Source organism: Abramis brama, assembly GCF_963993115.1.
Source record: "Abramis brama genome assembly, chromosome: 18".
NCBI lineage: Eukaryota > Metazoa > Chordata > Actinopteri > Cypriniformes > Leuciscidae > Abramis > Abramis brama.
Window position 1 is genome coordinate 30,172,702 of NC_139980.1, and position 22,437 is coordinate 30,195,138.

The 22,437-nt window shown below is 36.4% G+C and overlaps 1 protein-coding gene across 1 annotated transcript; it reads left to right on the forward strand.

Annotated features, from left to right (window-relative positions):
- Positions 1-1,141: 1,141 nt before the first annotated feature.
- opn8a (opsin 8, group member a) lies at positions 1,142-16,360 on the forward strand. Its single transcript, XM_084090834.1, has 4 exons — positions 1,142-1,357; positions 12,434-12,727; positions 14,121-14,452; positions 15,401-16,360. The coding sequence occupies exons 1-4, from the start codon at positions 1,288-1,290 to the stop codon at positions 15,710-15,712; spliced, it is 1,008 nt and encodes a 335-aa protein (XP_083946960.1). The 5' UTR covers positions 1,142-1,287; the 3' UTR covers positions 15,713-16,360.
- Positions 16,361-22,437: the final 6,077 nt, after the last annotated feature.

The window sequence follows — 22,437 nt, forward strand, 5'->3', positions numbered from 1 at the left end:
TGCGAATCTTATTGTCATTATTGCATGCTCTGCATTTACAGTTTTAGATTGAAGTCATTGAACAAAATGAAAACCTAGAACAAAGTAATTTATAAGAACAGGGACAAAACCTGGAGTGGACCATATGGTTACATTACAACATTACGCTCGGGATTTTAAGTTTAAAAAAAAGTCACTTGCTAAAAAGTGGCAAAATGGGACTAGAGAGGTTGTCGGGGACATTAAACGTCATAACACCGAACAGGTAAACTACTGTGCTTGCTAGTCCACTTTCATAGCCTTTATACTCGTTATGGCCTAACTTTAGATTTTTACTTCTGGCAAATGCATTTAGGCTTCAAAATTCAAGTTGTGTTCATTTGTCAATTTGTCAATTTGTCAAAGTCAATGAAAAAATCCTATTGGTTTTTTGTTGAGGGAACCAAGGTGATGCTAACTTTAGGGTTAGCCTGCAAAATTATGTCAGAAGAACTCCAAATGAGACGGTTGGTACACAATAACATAGCGTTAAAAATAAAGTATAATGCTTCAAAAGAACAGTTCACACATACAGGGGTCTGTAATAAAATGACATGACTGTTGTGTGATCCACTGGTGTTACTGTAGGTTCGTAGACTATTTCATTTTGATAATTTTTGTCTCTAAGAATGAAATAATATCTACCAGTAACACAAATTCCCCAACCTGATGCTAAATTTTGAGAAATTTTGGAATTTAATCATGCAAAATGCAAATGGTGATTGAATATTAAATATGCACACTGAATATATAAAATATCATCAAATAGACTGCAAGAACAGCTTTCTGTTAATACAAAATAGTATACTTGAGCATTTTAGGCAAGTATAGCTATAATACACTTACATAACGATGAGTTTCATGCACATATCTTCTGCAGTATATAAAAGGGTAAGTTTGCAATAGTGACACATCCCAGAATTTCTTGGCATTATCTTGCTATACTGAAGAATTTGCATGAAATGAGGTGGACAGTTTGACGCTACAGACTGTCACGTTGTCACACCAGTGAGTTGCAATCCTAATCAACAGGATGGGTCTCTATAATTCTTATGCAAGCTCAAGTAGCGCACGAGTGAATGAGTTTGTGTGGTCGTCCATGTATGAAGAGGGATTACTCTGAATGAAAAGGTGAGGGAGAAATTAAGTGCGCTGTGCTAATGATTATGATTACAGGATGTCAAATTGGAGTGTTTTTCCTGGCGAAATGGAGATGAAATTGAAAACCCCAGGATGTCATTTGCAGACAATTCAGACTGAGAAGCTGGAATGGATCGATACACCTCTAAACTGTCTCCTGCTGTTGATTATGGTGCGGGAACGTACTTGCTGGTGGTTGGTAAGTGCTGATTTTTCATACTATTATTGAAATATACAAGGTTTTACATTTTCAATATTAATGACAACTCTCTGAATTATTCAATGCATGAAGAAAGTGGGTGAAAAAATGTTTCATAACCTTCTTTCAAGTTCTTTTTAAAATACTAATGATTGTCAATGATTGGAAAAATATTTTCTGAAGGATCCGGATAATATGCATTTAGTTTAAATGAGACTTGAGTGAGAAATTGAATCATTCACACAAAAAATATTCAATTATCCATTAGTTAATTTTTGCAGTTGTTTGATCTACTATATACTTTTTTTTTAATCTGACATTTGACTGTGTACATAAATTCTGTCAGGTATGGTGATTTTTGTATGCAAGGGATTGGTAAACATATCACGTTTCATTTGCTTTACCCCAGAGCCACAGTGTGGTGCCACTGTTATCACTAGACTCAAGTAATTTCCTTGTTCACGATTTAGTCAGGAGGACATTGGCATTTCATTCAAATTAACTTTGAGGGCGCATGCCAGCAAATCACAACCTACTGTTTGACTGTCTGGCTTGATAGACAGTAATCATAACTGGGAGTTCTGGGAGTCACAAAGCGATTCCAAACCGATTTTTGGCCGACTTGAAAATCTTAAAAATTAAGCCCACGAATGTTTTGTTTCTAGTTCCCAGTATGCTTTGCATAAGACAGATAAAGAGATTAAATGTTGAAATTAAGTGTTATTTGTGGTTACCATGAAGAGTGCAGAAGAGTATAATACCAATACTTTAATACTAATAATGAAAAGTCGCCAGTGACTTATATGTTCATTAAATATACACGCTAAATAAGTTATATTTAACATTTGCTATGATAGCTCTGTATTTTAACTCAAATGAATAAGATTAATTGGTTTCAGGGCTTCAAATTAAGAAGTTGAAGCGACTTCATTTTTTGAGTAGCCAACTTAAAAATTAGTGTTTATGTTACAAATTATTACGTTCCTTTAACTCAATATACATTTTTGGTTGAACAATTTCATTTGAAGTTGTCAAAACGCAAAAAAAGAAAAAGAAAATTATGCAAACTATTTTTTTTTTACTTATTTGTAAAAATAATAATAAAATACTGTAATACTATCCCAATATTACTGTTTTTACTGGGTTTTGATTAAGTAAATTGGTGAACGTAAGTGACTTATTTCAAAAACATTTAAAGATTTTTTTTTTTTTTAATTCACAGATTTCTTGTTGTTAACTTTATTAAATAAACATCATAGTTGATGCAAGTTAGTGCTTGGATCAGGAACAAGTTTCCATCTGATTATACAAGCTTAAGGTGGTCAAGCTTGTTAAAGGAACATGGTAGCAGGTAAACCAACTACTACCAGCTTGGACCAGCTAATGACCACCACATACAAGAACAAAACCAGTTTGATCCAAAACATCCATGCAAACTTACAAATTAAATGTTATTTATAATATTATTATTCAATATTGCTTGTAAATTTTGCACACAGTAAATGGTGACGGGATTTGATGCTTAACAAGCTGCAATTAATTAGCCTGGAAATCCAGACCTAAATCTGAAAGATTAATGGTCTGGCATCGACTAATTAAAATCGGCCAGCTTGAGGGGCGGCACCAAGCATGCATTTGAAAATCTCACTGCACGCAATTGGATAACACTACGACCAATCACAACAAGCCCCATATGCTAAGCGACCAGCGGAGCTAACTGGTAGATTAGACTCTTGCCGTATCCGGTCAGCAAAACAGCAAAAACGCCCTTCTTGCAAAGGAACGATTTGAGCGCCGTTTTCTGTTCCTCTTTTAGATAAAAAGCCAAGTCTAACTCGCTCATTGTAGCAGCCAAAGCCATTTCAAACAACTGGTGTTCATCTATAGCCATCTTGCAATGTTTACTAATTAGGGGTGCACCGAAATTTCGGCCGCCGAAAATTTTCGGCCGAAATAAAAAAAAACAGCCGAAAACGTTTAACCGAAAATGAATGTCACCCGCCCCTCCCATCCATGCGCAAGCGCTTAGGTTTCACTCACGGTCGAGCTGTTATCACGCGTCTGCCTATCAAAGATTAAGCATGTCAAAGGGCTGTCACTTATTGCACAATCGATCAGACCAACCAACACAAGTTTCGAAAACGAAAATAGGGAATCGATGTTAACGGCCTTCTCTCGGAGCGCGTCCAGCTCGTCACTACAGTATACGCTCGCAGCGAACGCGCGTCACACAGCAACTGCAGGTTCTGACACACACACACACACACACAGCCTATTTTTGCATAATATAGTGCATAATATGTAGCCTTCAGTAATGCTTTTCATTGATGTTATGGCAGTCCACATTGCTGACTTGTGCGCCCTCTTTACGGTCGTCCTAATGCCTGTTTAGTTGTCCGTGGATTTGCCTATATTTGGCGTTGAAAACGGATCAACGCCAAATATAGGCAATTTACTAACGATTCAATGAACACTTAGCCTATGTCTCAAAAATCGAACAGGATTTATTTTTCACAAAAGTGACAGCCCTATATGAGAGGACACCAAAGTTGCAATATGTAACATTTGTTCTGCAAAAATCTCCAAAATTGTGGATTTTTTTTGCACAACTTTTAAAAAACTATTTTATTTGATGGAACATAAAACTTGAAGAATAATATTATTTGGTATTATTATTTATATTTATTGTTAAAAATATTTTATGTTTTGTTATGTAACTGTTAATAAAATTTGATTATTATATTGTGATTTTTCATTTCAGATCCATTAAATTCAAGCAGTATATATACATTTTTAAAAGAAGCCATTTTCGGCTTCAGTTTCGGTTTTCGGCCAAGAGCATCCTAAATTTTCGGTTTCGGTTTCGGCCCAGAATTTTCATTTCGGTGCATCACTATTACTAATGACTTCGACGTCACAGCGCTGTCGTCATCTGTTTAGCTCGCCTCTGGCCTGCTTATATAAGATAACCCGATGTGATTGGTGCAGCTCGGAAACAAGGGCATAGTTAATGAGCCTCATTACTCGACGCCAGAGTAAACTCGCTGAGCAAATTCAACTTGTTGTGCTCTTGCGAGAACTCTGGATTTCCAGGGTAGCAATTAATTAGAAATCAAACTAGATCTCAGACCAACTAGATGAAGAATGCAAAGTTCAATTCTGAATATGTTTAGCCATGATTTCATTCTTAGATCGGTGTAAGCCTCAAGCACAGATTGATCACTCATTAAGCTACATGAAATGATCATTGTTCAATCCCTTTCAAGTCGCAATCAGATAATTTTTTATAATCTAGATGGAGATAATGTAATTGGTATATTAAGTCATTCACCATTTTTAGCCACAATGTACAGAGATAAATGTCAAAGTCAGAGAGCCATGGAAGAGAGAGAGCCATAAAGTCTATTTTTATAGACCCATGCATGGCTTATTGCGGACAAGTTACATAAATTCCCAGGCATTTAAATGTAGCAGGTGTTGAAAACCACTACGCAAGTGGGTTAATAAATCAAAATCACTTGAATAATCAGAGATTAACTCAGACAGCAACCAGCACTACTGCATGCAAATACAGTCGCAACATGCTCTAAAAATATGTGCTTCTCATCTTCAAATCTTCCCTCGACATACATTCACGATCCCCATGCTCAATAACAAAGATATGAATAGGACCATTTTATGCTCTTTACAACATAAAATACTCTTCTCTCCACAACATACTAATAACTGTGAGAAAAATCACAAAACATCTCTGTAATCTCAAATGTTTCTCCTACACCGCTATAACATTAAATGCTGACCTTTCTTCTAAGATGTTTCTTCTGAGGAAAAAGTCCACAGTAATCTTCAGAAGAGATCTCAACAATTTCAACCAAAGTTTGTCAATGTCAATATCAACTCATCAAATTATTCCAAGTATGCCAACATTACTAATGTGCACCACTATGAAAGCTAAGAAAATATATATATATAAAAAAAAAAAAAAATCACAAACTGTAGCCTAATTTAAGTCTATAATTTAAGGGTTAACACATTGTTTTTTTATGTTGTTGCTGTGACAATGATACCATACCATTGATACATTATTTAAAATATTATTAATTATTTAAAACGTTGGTGAATTGGGCAACACAATTTGTATTTGCACTTAATGTTAATTTACTGCAGCAACCTCAAGGGTTGTGTTATAATGACTTTTTAGCCATGTAAAACACACCATAGCTGAAAAATAAGTACACATACGGCTACTGAAAGCCATTACAGGCCTCTATAAGTCCAGAAGTTAAGTGCTAACTCTGGATATCTGTTTTGATATTTATCTGCAGTTTCACTGTCTCAGGTTATGCAATGCACAAACATGAAAAAAAAAAATCTTACACTTTTACTCTGAGAATCAATTCATGTATAATACCAGACGATACCTATACAACTCTGGGGGATTTTTTTTTACGTTTTCAAACCAGAATAAAATGAAAGCGTCATGCATTAGATCATATTGTGAAGCTGAAGAAATGCTCTTTCTATCTCATTTGAAGGTCAGAGGAGTAAGGTCATTGAGCATGTTTCTCCTATGCCCTCAGGGAGGGTTAGACGTACAGTACACTTGCACACAAAATAACCTTTTGTCAACACAATAGGAGTATTACAGTATATGTGCTCTCTGAATGCCCCTGTTTGACAAATGCAACAAATGTTTATATCTAAAGTATAGATAAGTGGCACTTACAAGTGCAGTGCATTTACATTAGATCTCTAGCAGTGCACGCAATCATTGCAGATGGCTTTGCATTTCTGATGGTGGTAAGAATGAGAGAACATGGCTGTTTCCGAAACTTATGATAGCTGCATCGCTGCTCCTTCAGACAACAACTTAATATGCAGTATTTGAGTAAAAACAGGCACGGCTTCAGGTCTCAAACAGGTTTCAACAGTAGGCTACTTTTTCAAAGTATAGTTCACCTAAAAATTAAAATTTGTTATCATTATTATACAATCTTTGTTAGATTATTAGTTAATGTTAGGGATGCATGATATAGCAGTACCTTATCAATTATCTGGTGATATTAGTGTTTATTAAATCATTATCTGTCAATATTTGATATTGATGTGCAATGCATGCTCATTTCCTCCATTTTTACATTTAGATTACCTTTGCGGTCACCTATAATGCTCATTTACAGTTCATCTCTGAAAGTTCACTTTGATAGTTCACTAATAATTTAAGAACACTATTAAATGTAGCAAATCTCAAAATGAATATGCATTTTTCATACTGTGCATGATGCCTAAATTCACTTGTAGCATTTTAAACATTTGATTTTAGTTTTTAGTGTTTCATTTTTTATATATTTAGTCAAAACAGTTCAGAATGTTTAATATTGGACACTTTTGCACTCAGTTATCAGCAATAACATTACAATTATTATTATCATGCATCCTTATCGAAATGTAATGAATATTATATATAGATATCATCACATTCATGGACCTTTGGTTGAAAAGATCTAGAGCAAGTTCAATTTCAGTTTCAGTGACTGTATATTTCTAGAAATAAACTGGAAAAAAAAATCTAATCTTTTGGTACACACAAAAAAAGGGACTAAGATTTACTTTGAATTACTCAGAAATTGCTCAATTTCACAAATAATTACAAAGAAACGGCAAGTAGAAAGACTGAAATGGTATTTTCTTGTAAAATGTACTCCAATAATCTGTTGTATTATTTAACTTTGAAAAATATATATTTTAAGTAAAGATACTTAAAAACTGAACATTATGGAACTTTAATAGGATATAATCTAAACAGCATGCATATGGCAGCATTTTTCAGCTTTCGGACACAGTTGTGAGCAGAGCGGAGGACAGACCGGCGTTTCCTGATGTGCTCAAGAGAATGTGACTGCGCTCCACTGAGCTGAGGAAATCAGAGTTGATGAACATCTTTGTAATGCTCTCAGAGACGGCTCAGGCGACTGTGTTTATCGTTTACACCAGATCCATGCAAATCCCTAAGAATGCACCAAGAAATATCTGACAGTGATTTATGAATTTGTCCCATTGCTGTCTGACGTGCAATTGCAGGAGTTTAACAAAACATGCATGGCTTTAGAAATAGCTTTAAATCTAGTTATGTAAACAGTTTAACTGCTCAGTACACTATTAAATACTAATTTAATGCTTTTCTGCCAAAGACGCTACAGCATGTCCAGCGCTTTGTCTGATTAGAGTGAGATTAAACAGAGGATAAAGCAATATTGTTCTTTTGCTTAATTACTTTTTGGCAAAAAATCAGACTGCAGAAAAAATAATGCTGTAATTATTTTTCTAATTAGCATTTGCCTGCGTTTTTTAATGCAAGATGATTTATTCATGTCAGAGTGCATCTGTTGTTAAGTGACAGCTTCAAAGAATACCTGTTAGGCTTTTCTGAGAATCTGTTTTAACCCTGTCATAAGGTTAATGTCCCTGCCTGTATTTATACATCTCGTTATGAACACAACATGAACAGATGTTGACATAGGTAAATGTCAGTGATGTGACATTAAGTGTGCTAATGTGAAAAGACCTGCTTCCAACAAACTGTAGATAAAGCACAATCTCTAAAGCCTGCCTTCGTCACACATCAGCCGTGAGTTAACGATAAGTCATATTTCAATTAGAAATTTGCCTCAATAGAATTTTAATATTGCGCAAGCTATTAATTGCGTAACTAGCTCATTGAATTGAGAATTGTTTCATTTGCATTACAAACCCATAATCAATTGTGCCTCTGCCTACATTTTTGCAAAACTCCCCTAGCATACCTATACAATTAGCAGAATATTGACTTATTTTCGCACAGTTCTTTGCAAAATACTACAGTGTGGTATGACCTGCAATGTTTACCTTTTTTCCGCCTCAGGCAACATGACTGGAGCTGCTGGGAACCGAATAACATTAAATTGAATATTACATACAGCTGATCTGCAAGAGCAGATACCATCTCTCAAAAGACACATTTTCTTAAAGGCCCACTGAAGTGCCTTGAAAAGCACAGCACTAATTAGTGTGTTGACGTAATTTCCTCTGAAACAGGAAGACAGGGCGGGACATATTGAACAGCTCCTCGGCCAATAGCGTTTAGTTTATAAACAGCTCAGCCAGAGCCGTTGAGCTCGGTAAAACCACATTTTCCTCCTAATCTTTAACCATTTCTCCTCTAACCTCCTCCATCTCGCTTTAAAATACAGCATTCTGTGCAGAATTCAAATGGGTCAGATACGTTTTCTGGTCTGCGCCAACTCACGCATATGATCCGCTCTGTGCTATCGTAGGCGTTTCTCAATACCAAGTACGCAAATTAAAAAATGGAACAGCAGCGTTCTTGATAACATCACTCAGCCCACGGTTCGCGTGACACTAAAGTGAAACCAGACTTCATTTGCCCCAATGGAAAGCATATCTACACTGTCTGAATCATTCCCTATTCCTTATTTAGTGCACTATGTGCAGTGTGCGTGTGTGGAAAAGTGACCGATTTTAGCCACAACATCAGCATATTTATAATGTGTGTTTTTGGGTGACGGGGGCTGTAGATTCTAGAGAGCATTTTGATTGGACAGAAAGTCTGATGAGAAGCTGAAGTGCAGAGTGATGTCATCAAAATCATTGATACATATTGACGGAAGTGAGAGACTGTACGTTTTGAATGCTTATTCTCTAAATGCTAATTTTTTCATTGTTTTGGAGCACACTAGCTTATAGATAACAGTAAGGCTAACATATTCATACTAAAAAGCCAAAAAACTTCCATTTTGATTTCAGGGGGCCTTTAAAGGGTTTGTTCACCCAAAAATAAAACTTCTGTCAGTAATTACTCACCCTCATGTTGTTCCAACCTTCCAAGACTTTCGTTCATCTTCAGAACACAAATGAAATGAAGATATTTTTGATGAAATCTGAGAGCTGGCTCACTCCTTCATTGGCTGCAAGGTAATTTCATCTGTCGGCCCAGAAAAGTTTGTAAAGACATTGTTAAAATAGTCCAAGTGACTACTGTGGCTCAACCTTAACTTTATCAAGCGATGAGAATACTTTTTGTGCGCAAAAATAACGACTTTATTCAACTATTTATTTTCTTCTGTGTGGGCCTCTGACGTGAGTTCACGAGAACGTCACGACGCACGTGCGAGAACTGCGAAGATTACGATCACGATCATTTGATGGGAAAGTGTGAAAGGTAAGCCATTCATTTTGCAGCATTGGTAAGGCACTTTTACGTTTTCTCGTTGGTTTCTCACGATTCGGACATCAAGGAAACGCACACTTTAGAACCATTTTAAACACTACATATGTTCTCGCGCATGCATCATGGAGCTCTCGTGAACTCACGTCAGAGGCCCACACAGAAGAAAATGAATAGTTGAATAAAGTCGTTATTTTTGTATTTATTCTCATCGCTTGATAAACTTAAGGTTGAGCCACTGTAGTCACTTGGAATATTTTAACGATGTCTTTACTAACTTTTCTGGGCCGGCAGATGAAATTACGTTGCAGCCAATGAAGGAGTGAGCCAGCTCTCAGATTTCATCAAAAATATCTTCATTTGTGTTCCGAAGATGAACGAAAGTCTCACGGGGTTGGAACAACATGAGGTTGAGTAATTACTGACAGAATTTTCATTTTTGGGTGAACTAACCCTTAAGACCATTCCCAAGAACACTGTTGACCACAAAAGGGAATCAGTCAGACTTCTGCCCTGCTTTTTTTTACTGCCGTTGGCTAGATTGCCGTGAAATGCCTTACTGTTCAACCCTGCAAAATTGATCATTGGGTGGATTTTCATCCCAGCATAGATTATGTGGAACATATCTTTTCAGTTGAAGAGTCACCATGATTGCTTAGTGACATTTCGATTTTTCAAATAGGCTAGTGGTCTTTCTTTCTTTTTCTTTTTTTAAATAAACAAAAAATAAATAAAAATGACATGCATAGCCTATAGGCCTACTGTAAACAGAGATGACCTGGTCATACATTGCTGAGATTGAATAGCCAATAGCTTTACAATCTATTTGCAATTTACAGATAGGCTAATTCAAGATTCTGATCCTTTAAAGTAGTTAAGGGTTGAAACTTGAACCCAAACAAAGAAAGTCAAAATAATATGTAAAATAAAAATACGTTTTTTAAAATAAATATTCATATGTATTCGCGAGTAGGCCTCCTATACAGTACACGTTTCAACAGCAACTTCAACAGATAAGAATTGCAAACAAATAGGCTAAAAAGTAGGCTACATCGACAAGGCAGGCCTACGTACTGCCCAATCTATTATTAAAGATTTATTTTAGATTTAAAAGTCTACAAGAATTTGGCTGTAAAGTTATTGGGTCGACATAAGATCTTCGCGCGCGATACAGATGATCACATACAGCTCAATCAAAAACGCCAGATTATAAGAAGCCGTTGATATGAGTGAATAAAAACCTTACCTTAAAATGCTCTTGATGGAATGTTAACAAACATCCAAAAATAATCCAAATCCCAGTAATCCAAGGTGTGATCTGTCAAATATATTAAATCGAAGACTAATTAACATAATCATATTGTCAAACTTTGAGTATGTGGCTTTCGGCAAACGGATATTTCATTCTTTTGGGGGTTTATTTAGCTACTACTTCTACACAACTTCTGTGACAGTCTATTTTATGGGATCGCGCGCGCTCTCCATAAGTAGCTAACAAACAGAATGCGAGAATAGAATGCGAGTATACTTTTATGCACATATATTTTACATACATAATTTTTGGGAGATTTGGGATCATTTTTGTGTTGTGTTGTGATGTCCTGTTCGGGCTTGCAGACTGCACGTGCCTCCTAAACATCGATGGCACGTTGCTGAAATAATATTCATACTTAAGTAGATCGATTTGCTTTTTTGATTCCTGATAACATTTTAATAATATTTTTTAATAATAATAGTTTGTTCAATTTAAAGTTAATTCAAATAATTGATAATTCGATTATTTTGATACTTAACCCTTTCATGAATTGACAACCTCAGTCAGGATTTTCCCCCCTGTGTTTTTATTGCTCTTACCGCATGAAAAACAAGATATGAACTTTTATTTAATTTTTTACACATATTTTTCAAAGAGATTTTCAGATGTCCACTTGAGTAGTCAGTGTGCGTTTTTTATTTTAAATGTAGAGATACTGTGTTATAAAACAAATAACGCTCTATTTAACAAACCAATGATTAAATTATACGAAAATAAATAAACTATAAAATATATATAACACAGTCACAGTATAAGTTATTGTAAACAGATTATTAATCAGAATTTCCTCCAAATCTAAAATAAATTTTTGCCTATGTACATTTATGTACTTTTTTTTTAACCTGCTAGTCTCCTAGGATAGAAGAAACTGATTGATATTCCGGAGCAACTTGGCATTTCTGACTGGACGTCGGCCATCTTGGTTTGGGGGAAAAAATTACAACGGCTTGCCACTTATGTATGATGATGCACTAGTGTCCACTGTAGAGGTTGATGTGCAACTATGCCATCAAAATAGTTTTTTTTTTTAACAGCTGTCCACTGTAGTGACTTCTATTTGAAAGGGTTCAAATAAATGCTTTGGTACTAGTGGTGGATGAATTTAATGTTAGTTATACTATCATACAGTACAGGTCAAGATAATCAGAATCAGCCAGAATCATGAACAAAGACTTTAGAAATATCAAGACGATGCACACTTACCATGAATGGGAGAAAGTGCAATTTTGACAAATGTTTTAACAATATTTGAGCAAGTAACAACGTTTATGGGACAGTTTATGTCAGATTGTTGTTGCTGATTTGAAATATGTAAATGTGAGTATGGCAAGCTTTTTTAAAAGATTTCAGCTATCAGTAACTTAAATAGGACTTGGTCTTGGGTGCCCAAATATCTCCCCTGATGTGTAGCAAATATGGTCGCCGAGTGAACAGACTTTTCTTAAAAGTGACTGTCATAAATCAGACACAATCTTGCTACTTAATTGATTGATCTGAAATTTGATTTTTACTTTGTTTACCACCAATTTTTCTCCAGCCTTCCTCTCCATCCTGGGCAACGCAGCCGTCCTGGTAGCAGCCGCTTGGCGTCACAGTGTTCTCAAAGCTCCTGAGCTCCTCACGGTCAATCTGGCCGTGACTGACATTGGTATGGCTCTCAGCATGTACCCACTCTCAATCGCCTCTGCCTTCAACCACGCCTGGATTGGAGGTGACCCTTCCTGCCTGTACTATGGCCTGATGGGAATGATCTTCAGCGTGGCCAGCATCGTGACTCTAGCCGTCATGGGGTTAGTGAGATATCTGGTGACAGGAAACCCTCCAAAATCAGGTACTGCGCTGATCTCATTGGGTCCCAAAGTGAGATTTAGAAACATTGATTGCTTTATTGATACAATATTTCATTTAATTTTGCTGCATCCAAGCACAAAAGGTCAATATGTGGTTAATGAACTGTTGTTATGTTTTTTACATATTCTGGGCAATAACAGTGGAAATGTTCAATAGCTTTTATAGTAAAAAATTTAAGATTTGTGTCAAAACTAAACACTGAGAAATATTCACTGTAAAAAGTGTGACAACTAGCCCTGGTCTCCCCTATAAAACGTATGGTTTTACACAATAGAAATTAACAAACCCATTTAGCAATTGACAATGTAATCACAGTAAAATAAGAATAAATAGATGAAACATCACTGTGTTTCTATTGTTCGATGATAAAACGAGATTATAAAAGGCAGGAAGCCACAAATTATACATTGTCACCACAAATGGCATGACGTCATGGAATATAAAGGGTTCCATTATGTGCTTTGTTAAATTAAAGTTTTCAATATGAAAAAAGAAATGTAGACAAAGATGTAGAAAAAAAACAAGAAACAATATTTTCTTCTATATCCAAGTGCAACAGATTATTGAAATATGTAGGTGGAAAGACTCATTTCTTTCCATCGGTTGTTGATTGTATGGTTGCAGATGTCAATGTGAGCTTGCAGTCAATCTTAAGACTAATGATTGAAGCATATTGTTTCACCGGAAGATTGAGTTATGACATTTATGCATTTAGAAAATACACTGTAAGAAAAATTCTGTAAAAATATAATTTTCTGCCAGGACATTATCCATTAACAGACATTTCCTTTAACCCTAAAACACAATGCAGTCCATAATTCAAAATATGGGAAAAACACCTGTGAAAAAATCTATGATTCATCATCCAAAATTAGCTTTCAAAATGTTCTGTATCTATATGTGTACATTGTTAGCTAACTGCGTGATGTGTACATTTCTGAAATACATAACTTTAGATCACTCTAAATTTAAATTAGACACATGCATTTTCTGTAAAGCTGCTTTGAAGCGATGTGTAAGCGTTATACAAATAAATGTGAATTGAACTGAATAGATTCTTATGTACTTTTTCATTAATTTGTACTAACGTGAAACACAAGCACAACAATTATGCTTGAAATCCTGAATGATGCACGAAAAGGTCATTGGGGAATATAGACAGACTGATGGTTAATCTGTGATTTTCCAATTAGACAGTTTTTGTTTTCCTTTTCAAATTTACCAACCTGCTAATTAACTTCAGATCTCCTCTGCATTTACAAAGAAACTCTAAGGAAAAATAGGTTATTGGTAATGGGATTTGTTACCTGAGAAGTCTTGGATTTTCTTCATAGGCATGGCTAGACTCAATTTTTATTTCAAATCTGTTCCAGGAAGCAAGTTTCGAAGAAAAACTATAAGTATATGGATTGGTGTCATCTGGCTTTATTCACTGCTGTGGGCAGTGTTTCCTCTTCTGGGATGGGGAGGATATGGGCCAGAACCCTACGGTTTGGCCTGTTCTGTGGACTGGGCCGAGTACCAGCACTCCATAAACGGCTCTTCGTTCATTATGTCTTTGGCCATCCTGTGCACCCTGATCCCATGTGGAGTCATCCTGTTCTCCTACGCTGGCATCGCCTGGAAGCTCCACAAGGCTTATCAGTCCATCCAGAGCAATGATACCCTGCCCAACTCAGGGGCCGTTGAGAGAAAAGTCACCCTGGTAAGGGCCATCCAATATTGCAAACAAAAATATCTTAAGAGCTTTCTAAAAATTGGAAAGCTCCATTCTTACTTTTCAAATTTTCAATATGTACACAAAATTAAGGGTAAGTTTTTTTTCTCTCTTTTAAAGAGCCATTTACTTTGAAAGCTTGTCTTTTTGATTTCTGTTAAGCTTCCAGCAGATGTGTGAACGCTCCAGGGTTTGCACGTACAGTGACACTGCATGCTGTTAAACACTAAAAGGACACCTTTGCAGATTTTCACCCTGCTTTGTATTGTTACAGTGTTGGTTTATAAATTAACAATCTATAGGCTACTCTTTCTCCATTGTAACAACACAAAGCTGGTTAAAAACCTGCAAACTTGTCCTTTTAAGTGTTTAACAACATGCAGGGTCACACAGTATGTGCAAACCCTGGAGCGTTCACACATCTGGAAGCTTAACAGTTTTTCCTGCAACAGTGACAGACGCCGATTCACACCCCTGCTCCATCTTCTGCCACAACAAAAAGATTTTGCTCAGCTGGTTTCCAATCTAAAATCATAAACCTAAGAGGAATATTTTGCTGTTTGTTTCCAAAATTATATAAGTGGGTAAAGTCAAGATCCAATCCAATCCAATCTCCTTAAATGTCACTAATGGAAGTAAACAGATTCCAAGAAATAGCCCCATGGGTGCTTGTCATTTAAAGTGTTTTGTAAGTGTATTGTTAGGGCTGTCCCTCCTGGAGGTAAGGCCAAAATGGTAATCAGGTATTTCTGAAAACTTTTCCCTGTACCTGCCAGCTATGATATTTAAGCACAATGTTGTTCATAAACCTCAATTATTAAATGGTGCATGTGGAACCATCATTCTGAATGAATGCATTAGTGCCCTTTCCTCCAGACAACACGGGAGCCTGTCCAACATGAATCACTCAGTTCAAGTTTCCCTCCTGTGTTTCAGATGGGTATCCTGATCAGCGCTGGCTTTATTGTGTCCTGGACGCCCTATGTGTTCATCAGTCTCTGGACCATGTTTCACTCCGAGGGGAAAGACAGCATGGCGCCCATTGTCAGCTTGCTACCCTGCCTCTTCGCAAAATGCTCAACGGCGTACAACCCTTTTGTTTACTACGTTTTCCGCAAGTCCTTCCGCAGAGAGCTAAGACAAATCCGGATGTGTTGTTACCAAAGCTGCTGGGATGCTGTGAGCAAAATGACAAGAGGAGAACGCTCAGAGGAAAATAGCGGGGCACAAAAGACAGGAGAAGAGTGAACGCACAAGAGGTCACCCCTAAAAATATATTGGAGAGGTGAGGAGATAAGCTCCAATTAATAAATCAAAGGAAAGAAAGGTTGCCGGATGGTTTGCATCCTAGAAACACTTGGTCTTGGTGTGCTAATGCATCTTCAACAGTATCAAGTCTGTGTCTACAGAACACAATAGAGAACTGGTATGCATGAATGTAGGACACAAAATTAAGCAATTGCCTGAGAAATTTTTATTTTAAACTATTGGAAATACTTCATATAGTTTCATTCCAGATATTCTTAGAATATTCTCTGTTCCAAAGGCTGTTGGTGATTTGAGATCCAGCATGAATTCAACACACTCCCTTGTGTTCTCTGTTCACTGACAATCCCATGTTCATCTGTTTGAGCAATGTCTTTTTATTTTGTCCTTTTATCTAATCTTTTATCGTCGAACCTTTTCGCTTTTGTCAGATCATTGTGAGATAAAAGCTATTGAAATCCTTTTATGAAAAATGCTTTCTAAGAAGATAGAATGGTTGTTTGATTGATTTAGCAATCATTATGAAGATTTTATTTTTGCAAAACTTTGTTCCAATGATTTTATGTCTCAGAATGTTCCTTTCAGTTTTCCATTGAACCTGTTTTTCATTAAAACCATTTTCACACTCTGTTTCTTTGTATTTCCCTCCTGTGTTATTTGTTCTTCACTAATCTATGTGCATTTTTATTTATTAGTGCCACATTAATGCATTCAAAACTGCATTTACCATTGAAAGGGGCTGATCATCGGGTGACATAAAGATTGAAAGAAGGACCCTGTTGAAGGCTGTTTGCATGACTCCTTCAACACAAAAACTCCATTGAGACTTGATTTTAAAAAAAAGTCACGCTCACCATGTCAAACTATAAGGCACAGATGGTATCTTACAGTTAGACAGAATTATTTGAAAACTATTTACAGGAATCGTGTTTCCAATCAGAGTCGTCTGATGTGTGTCAGCTCCTTTAAAAGCTGCATTAGGTGCTTTCTTCAGCTGGTCACATTTTTTTAGCTTATTAAAACATTTCATCTTGCATTTGTGGTACTTTGCAAATGCGTTTTATGTACATATTTTATTGTTTTAGCCATTTCCCAGACTTGCAATCTTAAAATCACAAATATTATTTATGAGATTTAATATAATATATACATTGAGAGTTAATGTTAATGATGAAAATCTTTTTGGTTCTCCCCCGACCATGGCTTTTCATGACACTATAGCTTCACTGCGGATCAACTCTCTGTGGGATTTCTGATTTGTCGGCAGTGTCTTACTGAATCAGGAAGCGGATCAAAGTGAAGAGGGCTGACCAGGACACATAGGACACATGTCCCAGCAGCTTTCCATTCCCATCATTATTTTACTAATATTAGAGAAGTGCAAATGGATACAAGTGGACATGTAGGATAATGTTCATTATATGTCTGAACATATAATTATGCTGTGCAGTGTCTTTGATTGCATGGTGTATCAAAGCAATTCATTCATCCTTGCCAAAACACCATCATCACAAATTTATGTTTTTTAATCAATATATATTTAGGATTCTGGGAAATGCAGTTCATAACAATGGTCTGGGGAGGATATCCTGGGCACTCCAGCTGGTGATCGTGACACACATTACTTATGCGTTACCTCCTCCAATACTGGCAATCATTATGCTGGTGTGCTCCTAAAAGTGTTCAATGTATTTTAAACAGATGCATGACTCACCAAGTGAGCATTATATTCAGTATTCAGAAGAGAACTGCATCTTCTGGTTCAAAGACAATAGAAAGACATTCCTCCTTCAGAACCCAGCATTGATGACAAGTTGCATCTATCAGAAACTTAAAAGTTAAAGGTGAAGTGTGTCATTTCTGTGACACTAGCGTCACCAAACAGAATTGCAGAAATAATAAATAATAAAAACCTCGACCTATATACGTCTGCCATTGTTTGAGCCAGAAGTGGACACGTTGGACAGTTAAAATAAACAATACAGTCTCTGAATATTAAAACTGGTATAAGTATTTCATTTCACCTATAAATTTACCTTGAGTGCATCAATTACATCACATGTGTATGCAAGCAGCGATAAATAAAGCATTGACAATTTGCACCAGCAATAATGTTACTAACATTAATTTGAGCCCTGTGAAACTTTCAGAGCTGTAAATCACATTCATAGAAAGAAGGGTTTCAAATTTCTCAAGAGAGATACATCAGAATTAATGTGGCCATTATGTACTTTCAGTCTAAAGTGACAAGTACTTTCAGAAGTTTGGAAACTATGATGAGTGGGATGGACATCATTATGATGAAGCATTAATTCAGATGGAATAAATGGGCTTACAAACAGAGAGAGTTATACTGGATTGAATAGGGTCCAGTCTTCTCTTGTAAACCCACAATCTGCTTACTCAAACCACAATTGCAACCAAACGAACATATTAAATGAAATGTGAGTAGTTATGTAGTCTGGCCATTTCTATAACACCAAAAGGAGGGCACTGCAGGATTCAGTGAAGCCTGGATAATAAAAATAAATAAATAATAATGTCAAACCTATAAGCAGAGAAACTTTTCTATTAAGGGGTGATATTTGCCCCTCTAAAGTCGATTTCTAGAGCCATTTCATACCTTTATTAGCAACTTTTCTAACAAAACCCTTTTAAATGTATGCACCCCCTTCATGTAAATTCTTAAATGGATTCAATAAATACAATTAGAATATTTAGACACTTTGGTCACTGTCTTAATGAGTGAGTCATTGATCCATTCAGTCAGTCAAACAATTCGTTAAAAAGCAAGTCGCTGTCTTTATGAATGGGGCATTGAATCATTGACCCACCAGATTCATTCAAATATGCTGAATCATTCAGGACGAAATATCTCATCCCAAGGCGTCATATACTGACGCTTTTGACATTTCGTCTACATCCAACGCACATGACACCCTTTAGCGTCAATATGAGACGCAGATAGATAGCGTACTGTATGGGCCAGAAGGCGCCTCCTAGCGGTCTAACCCTAACCCTACCCCAGACCTAAACCTACCCATAACCGAACAAAGCTCTGTGCGTGTCATATTGACGCTAAAGGGTGCTATGTGCGTTGGATGTAGACGAAATGTCAAAAGTGTCAGTATATGACGCCCTAGGATGAGAATGCGTTGCCTGATCGGATATGGTTCTGCTCTTTTTGGAACTATTTTCATTGGTGGAATGCGGTAAAAACAGACAAACAAATAACAATTAGAAAAAAACTGATTAAATAAAAAACAGATAAACAATAACATTTTAATATGTTAGATGAACGTCCAAATTAAACATTGCTGAGAAAAAAGAAAAGAAAAAAAAATTCCATGAACGTTATAAATAATGCTTTTGTGCTAACATTTTCAGGACATTATTGGACAAACATTATATTTATGTTTCTGGAATAATGTTTGTTTTGTGAAAACTTAGCCAGAACATTCTGAGAAAATTCCCTGTTAGCTGGGATTGCTCCCTGATTTTTTTTTTTTTTTTTTTTTTTTTTTTAAATGGCACAGCATGTTCAAACCTATTTTCAATCATTTTCATGTTTTCTTAAGACTCATAATTAGTTTAGTGTTTTAGGTCTTCCTTAACAACAGATGAAAGATGTGAAATCCTAATTAGAATTGTTTCAACTATTACAAATTAATTCAGATATAAGAGTTATGAATAATTCAAAGGTATTGACAACTCTAAATAAGCAATGCAAATGTGTTATTACAAAGGCAAAACAACAACATTGCAGGCAAAGGAGCATTTTAAGTGTCCTTTGAGGTGGTAGTGACTGCATATATGACACAGAAATGTTTAAACATGCTGATCTTGTCAATAAATCTTACAACACCTTGCACAGGAAGGGATATGAGAAAATTCAGTTGACAATTAAGGTTACAAAATAATGTGACTTGATGTGCTCCCTTTTGAATTTACATTCAGCATTACCTTAAACTCCAGCCCTATTAAAGCCAATCAGATATCGGAGACTCAATTCTTTGCAGCTTGACACGTTCACAGCCAAACCAACCTGAACAGACTGATTTCCACGTAAAGATGGTCAGTGAGGCATGAGATCTGATGGTTGAGTTCTGCTGTCCGCATCAGTCAAGGTCACTGGAACCCCAAGGCTAAACTCGCGTGCCATCAGAAAAATGCCACGTACAGGGAAGCATTGTGCAACAGTGAATGAGGCTGAGAGCACTTCAATGAGAATAATCATAGATAAACAGAGTTTATGAGTGTTCAGTGAACATGTGCTGCCGGTTATGCAATTGCAGTGTCTTTATACACAATATTGCCAAAAATATTGGGAAACCCCAAATCATTGAATTCAGGTGTTCCAATCACTTGTATCGCCACAGTTGTATAAAATCAAGCATCTAGGCATGCAGACTGCTTCTCGTTAGCCTCATAGCATAATTGCCCAAGCCATATTTAGTCCATATTTAGAAGTCCATTCGTGAAATTTCCGCACTACTAAATATTCCACGGTTGACTGTTAGTGGTGTTATAACAAAGTGGAAGCAATTAGGAACAGCAACTCCGCCACGAAGTGGTAGGCCACGTAAAGTCACAGAGCGGGGTCAGCGCTTGCAGAGTCAATACAGACCTCCAAACTTCGTGTGGCCTTCAGATTAGTTCAAGAACAGTGCGTAAAGAGCTTCATGGAATGGTTTTCCATGGCCGAGCAGCTGTATCCAAGCCTTACATCAAGTGCAATGCAAAGCGTGGGATGCAGTGGTGTAAAGCACGCCGCCACTGGACTCTGTTCTCTGGAGTACAAGACACGCTTCTCTGTCTGGCAATCCGATGAAGTCTGGGTTTGGCGGTTGCCAGGAGAACGGTACTTGCCTGACTGCATTGTGCCAAGTGTAAAGTTTGGTGGAGGGGTGATTATGGTGTGGGGTTGTTTTTTAGGGGGTTGGGCTTGGCCCCTTAGTTCCAGTGAAATGAACTCTTAATGCTTCAGCATGCCAAGACATTTTGGACAATTTCATGCACCCAACTTTGTGGGAACAGTTTGGGGATGGCCACTTCCTGTTCAAACATGACTGCGAACCAGTGCACAAAGCAATGTCTATAAAGACATGGATGAGCGAGTTTGGTGTGGAGGAACTTGACTGGTCTGCACAGAGTCCTGAACTCAACCCGATAGAACACCTTTGGGATGAATTAGAGCAGAGATTAAAGTTCATGTGCGTGTAAAGGCAGATGTCCCAAAACTTTTGGCAATATAGTGTATGTGTAATGGAGTCCACTCGAGGCGAGTTGCAGAAGAACCCAAGCGCAGTTTATTTAAATCCAAGCGTGAGCAAAATACAAAACAAAGACTTGTCATGATCCAATTACAAACATGGAAATAACTTACCACACAGCATTTACAGGGAAAATACTAGACAAAGATGCATGGCAAACATGAGGGCTTAAAGGTGCTCTAAGCGATGTTGGGTGACGTCACTTCTTGTTAACTTTCAAAGTATTGTCAAACAAAACGGAGGCTAGCTCGACCCTTCCTCCTCCTCATCCCCCTTCATGTGCACGTGCACTAACCCCCCAACCCCCACCCCCAAATCATTCTTGTCGGTTATTGGCTGGAACACTGTTTGTTATGTTTCGTGGTCCAGAGGGTTGTTCCATAAAACAAGATTAGAATACAAGCCAGGCTTATTTTGGTTAGTCAGACTTATTGTCGGTGATTTCTGTTTCATAAAGCAAACTTAAAATAGTTCAAACTCAGTTACCCTGGCAACTTATGCTGGGAAACTAGCCTGGTCCAGGGCAGGCTAACTGTCAGGCTAAGCCTCAGTTGTTACACAGATCCTCTAACACTGACCAACAAGAACACAATGATATTACCACTGACACTCTCTCATACCATTATTGGACTTTATTAACCATTATTAGTCCAAAAATAAATACACAGTATACAGAAAATCAACTTAAATAAGGCTACAATGATAAATTAGACAATATAGACATATATATATATATATATATATATATATATATATATATACTGTATATATATAGATATAGATAGATGGGCCTAAATACAATATATATACTACAGGTTTTCTTTTTTTACTGGCTGAATGTTTTGTGCCCAAGATTTAATTAGATTGTTTTAAAGATTTATGAATACATTTCTCTCTGGTTTTGTTTGGCAGCTGTAGTACGTTTATGATTATTAGAAGAACATTAGAACACAATCTAAAAAAAAAGCTTTGTAAAGCAGAAGTTAAAATCACAAAATTAAAAATAAATAATTACAAAAACAGTATGAATTTAGTAATAAACTTAGTAATTGACAGTATATTAGCCTACATTTGATTTACCCCATTACAATAGTCCCTTTACAGTTATTGCTATCATAAAAATACACTTGTAGGTTTAAAATTCTAAATAAGGCACATCTAATGTCTAAATAACAAATATTTTAGCATATATATATATATATATATTATGTACTTTATTATGTCTTTCAATTCAAACACATTTAACACAATTATACAAATTGACAGTTCCTTTAAAGACATCATATTTTCCCCCAATAAATATTCCTTATTTTTCCTTCTACATTTTTTCTTTTGTGATAATACCCACCAACACACATGATTAGAACAATAACCAAAAAGTACATAGTTAGACAATTTTACATATGATTTAAGGGGGAAAAGACAAAAAACAAT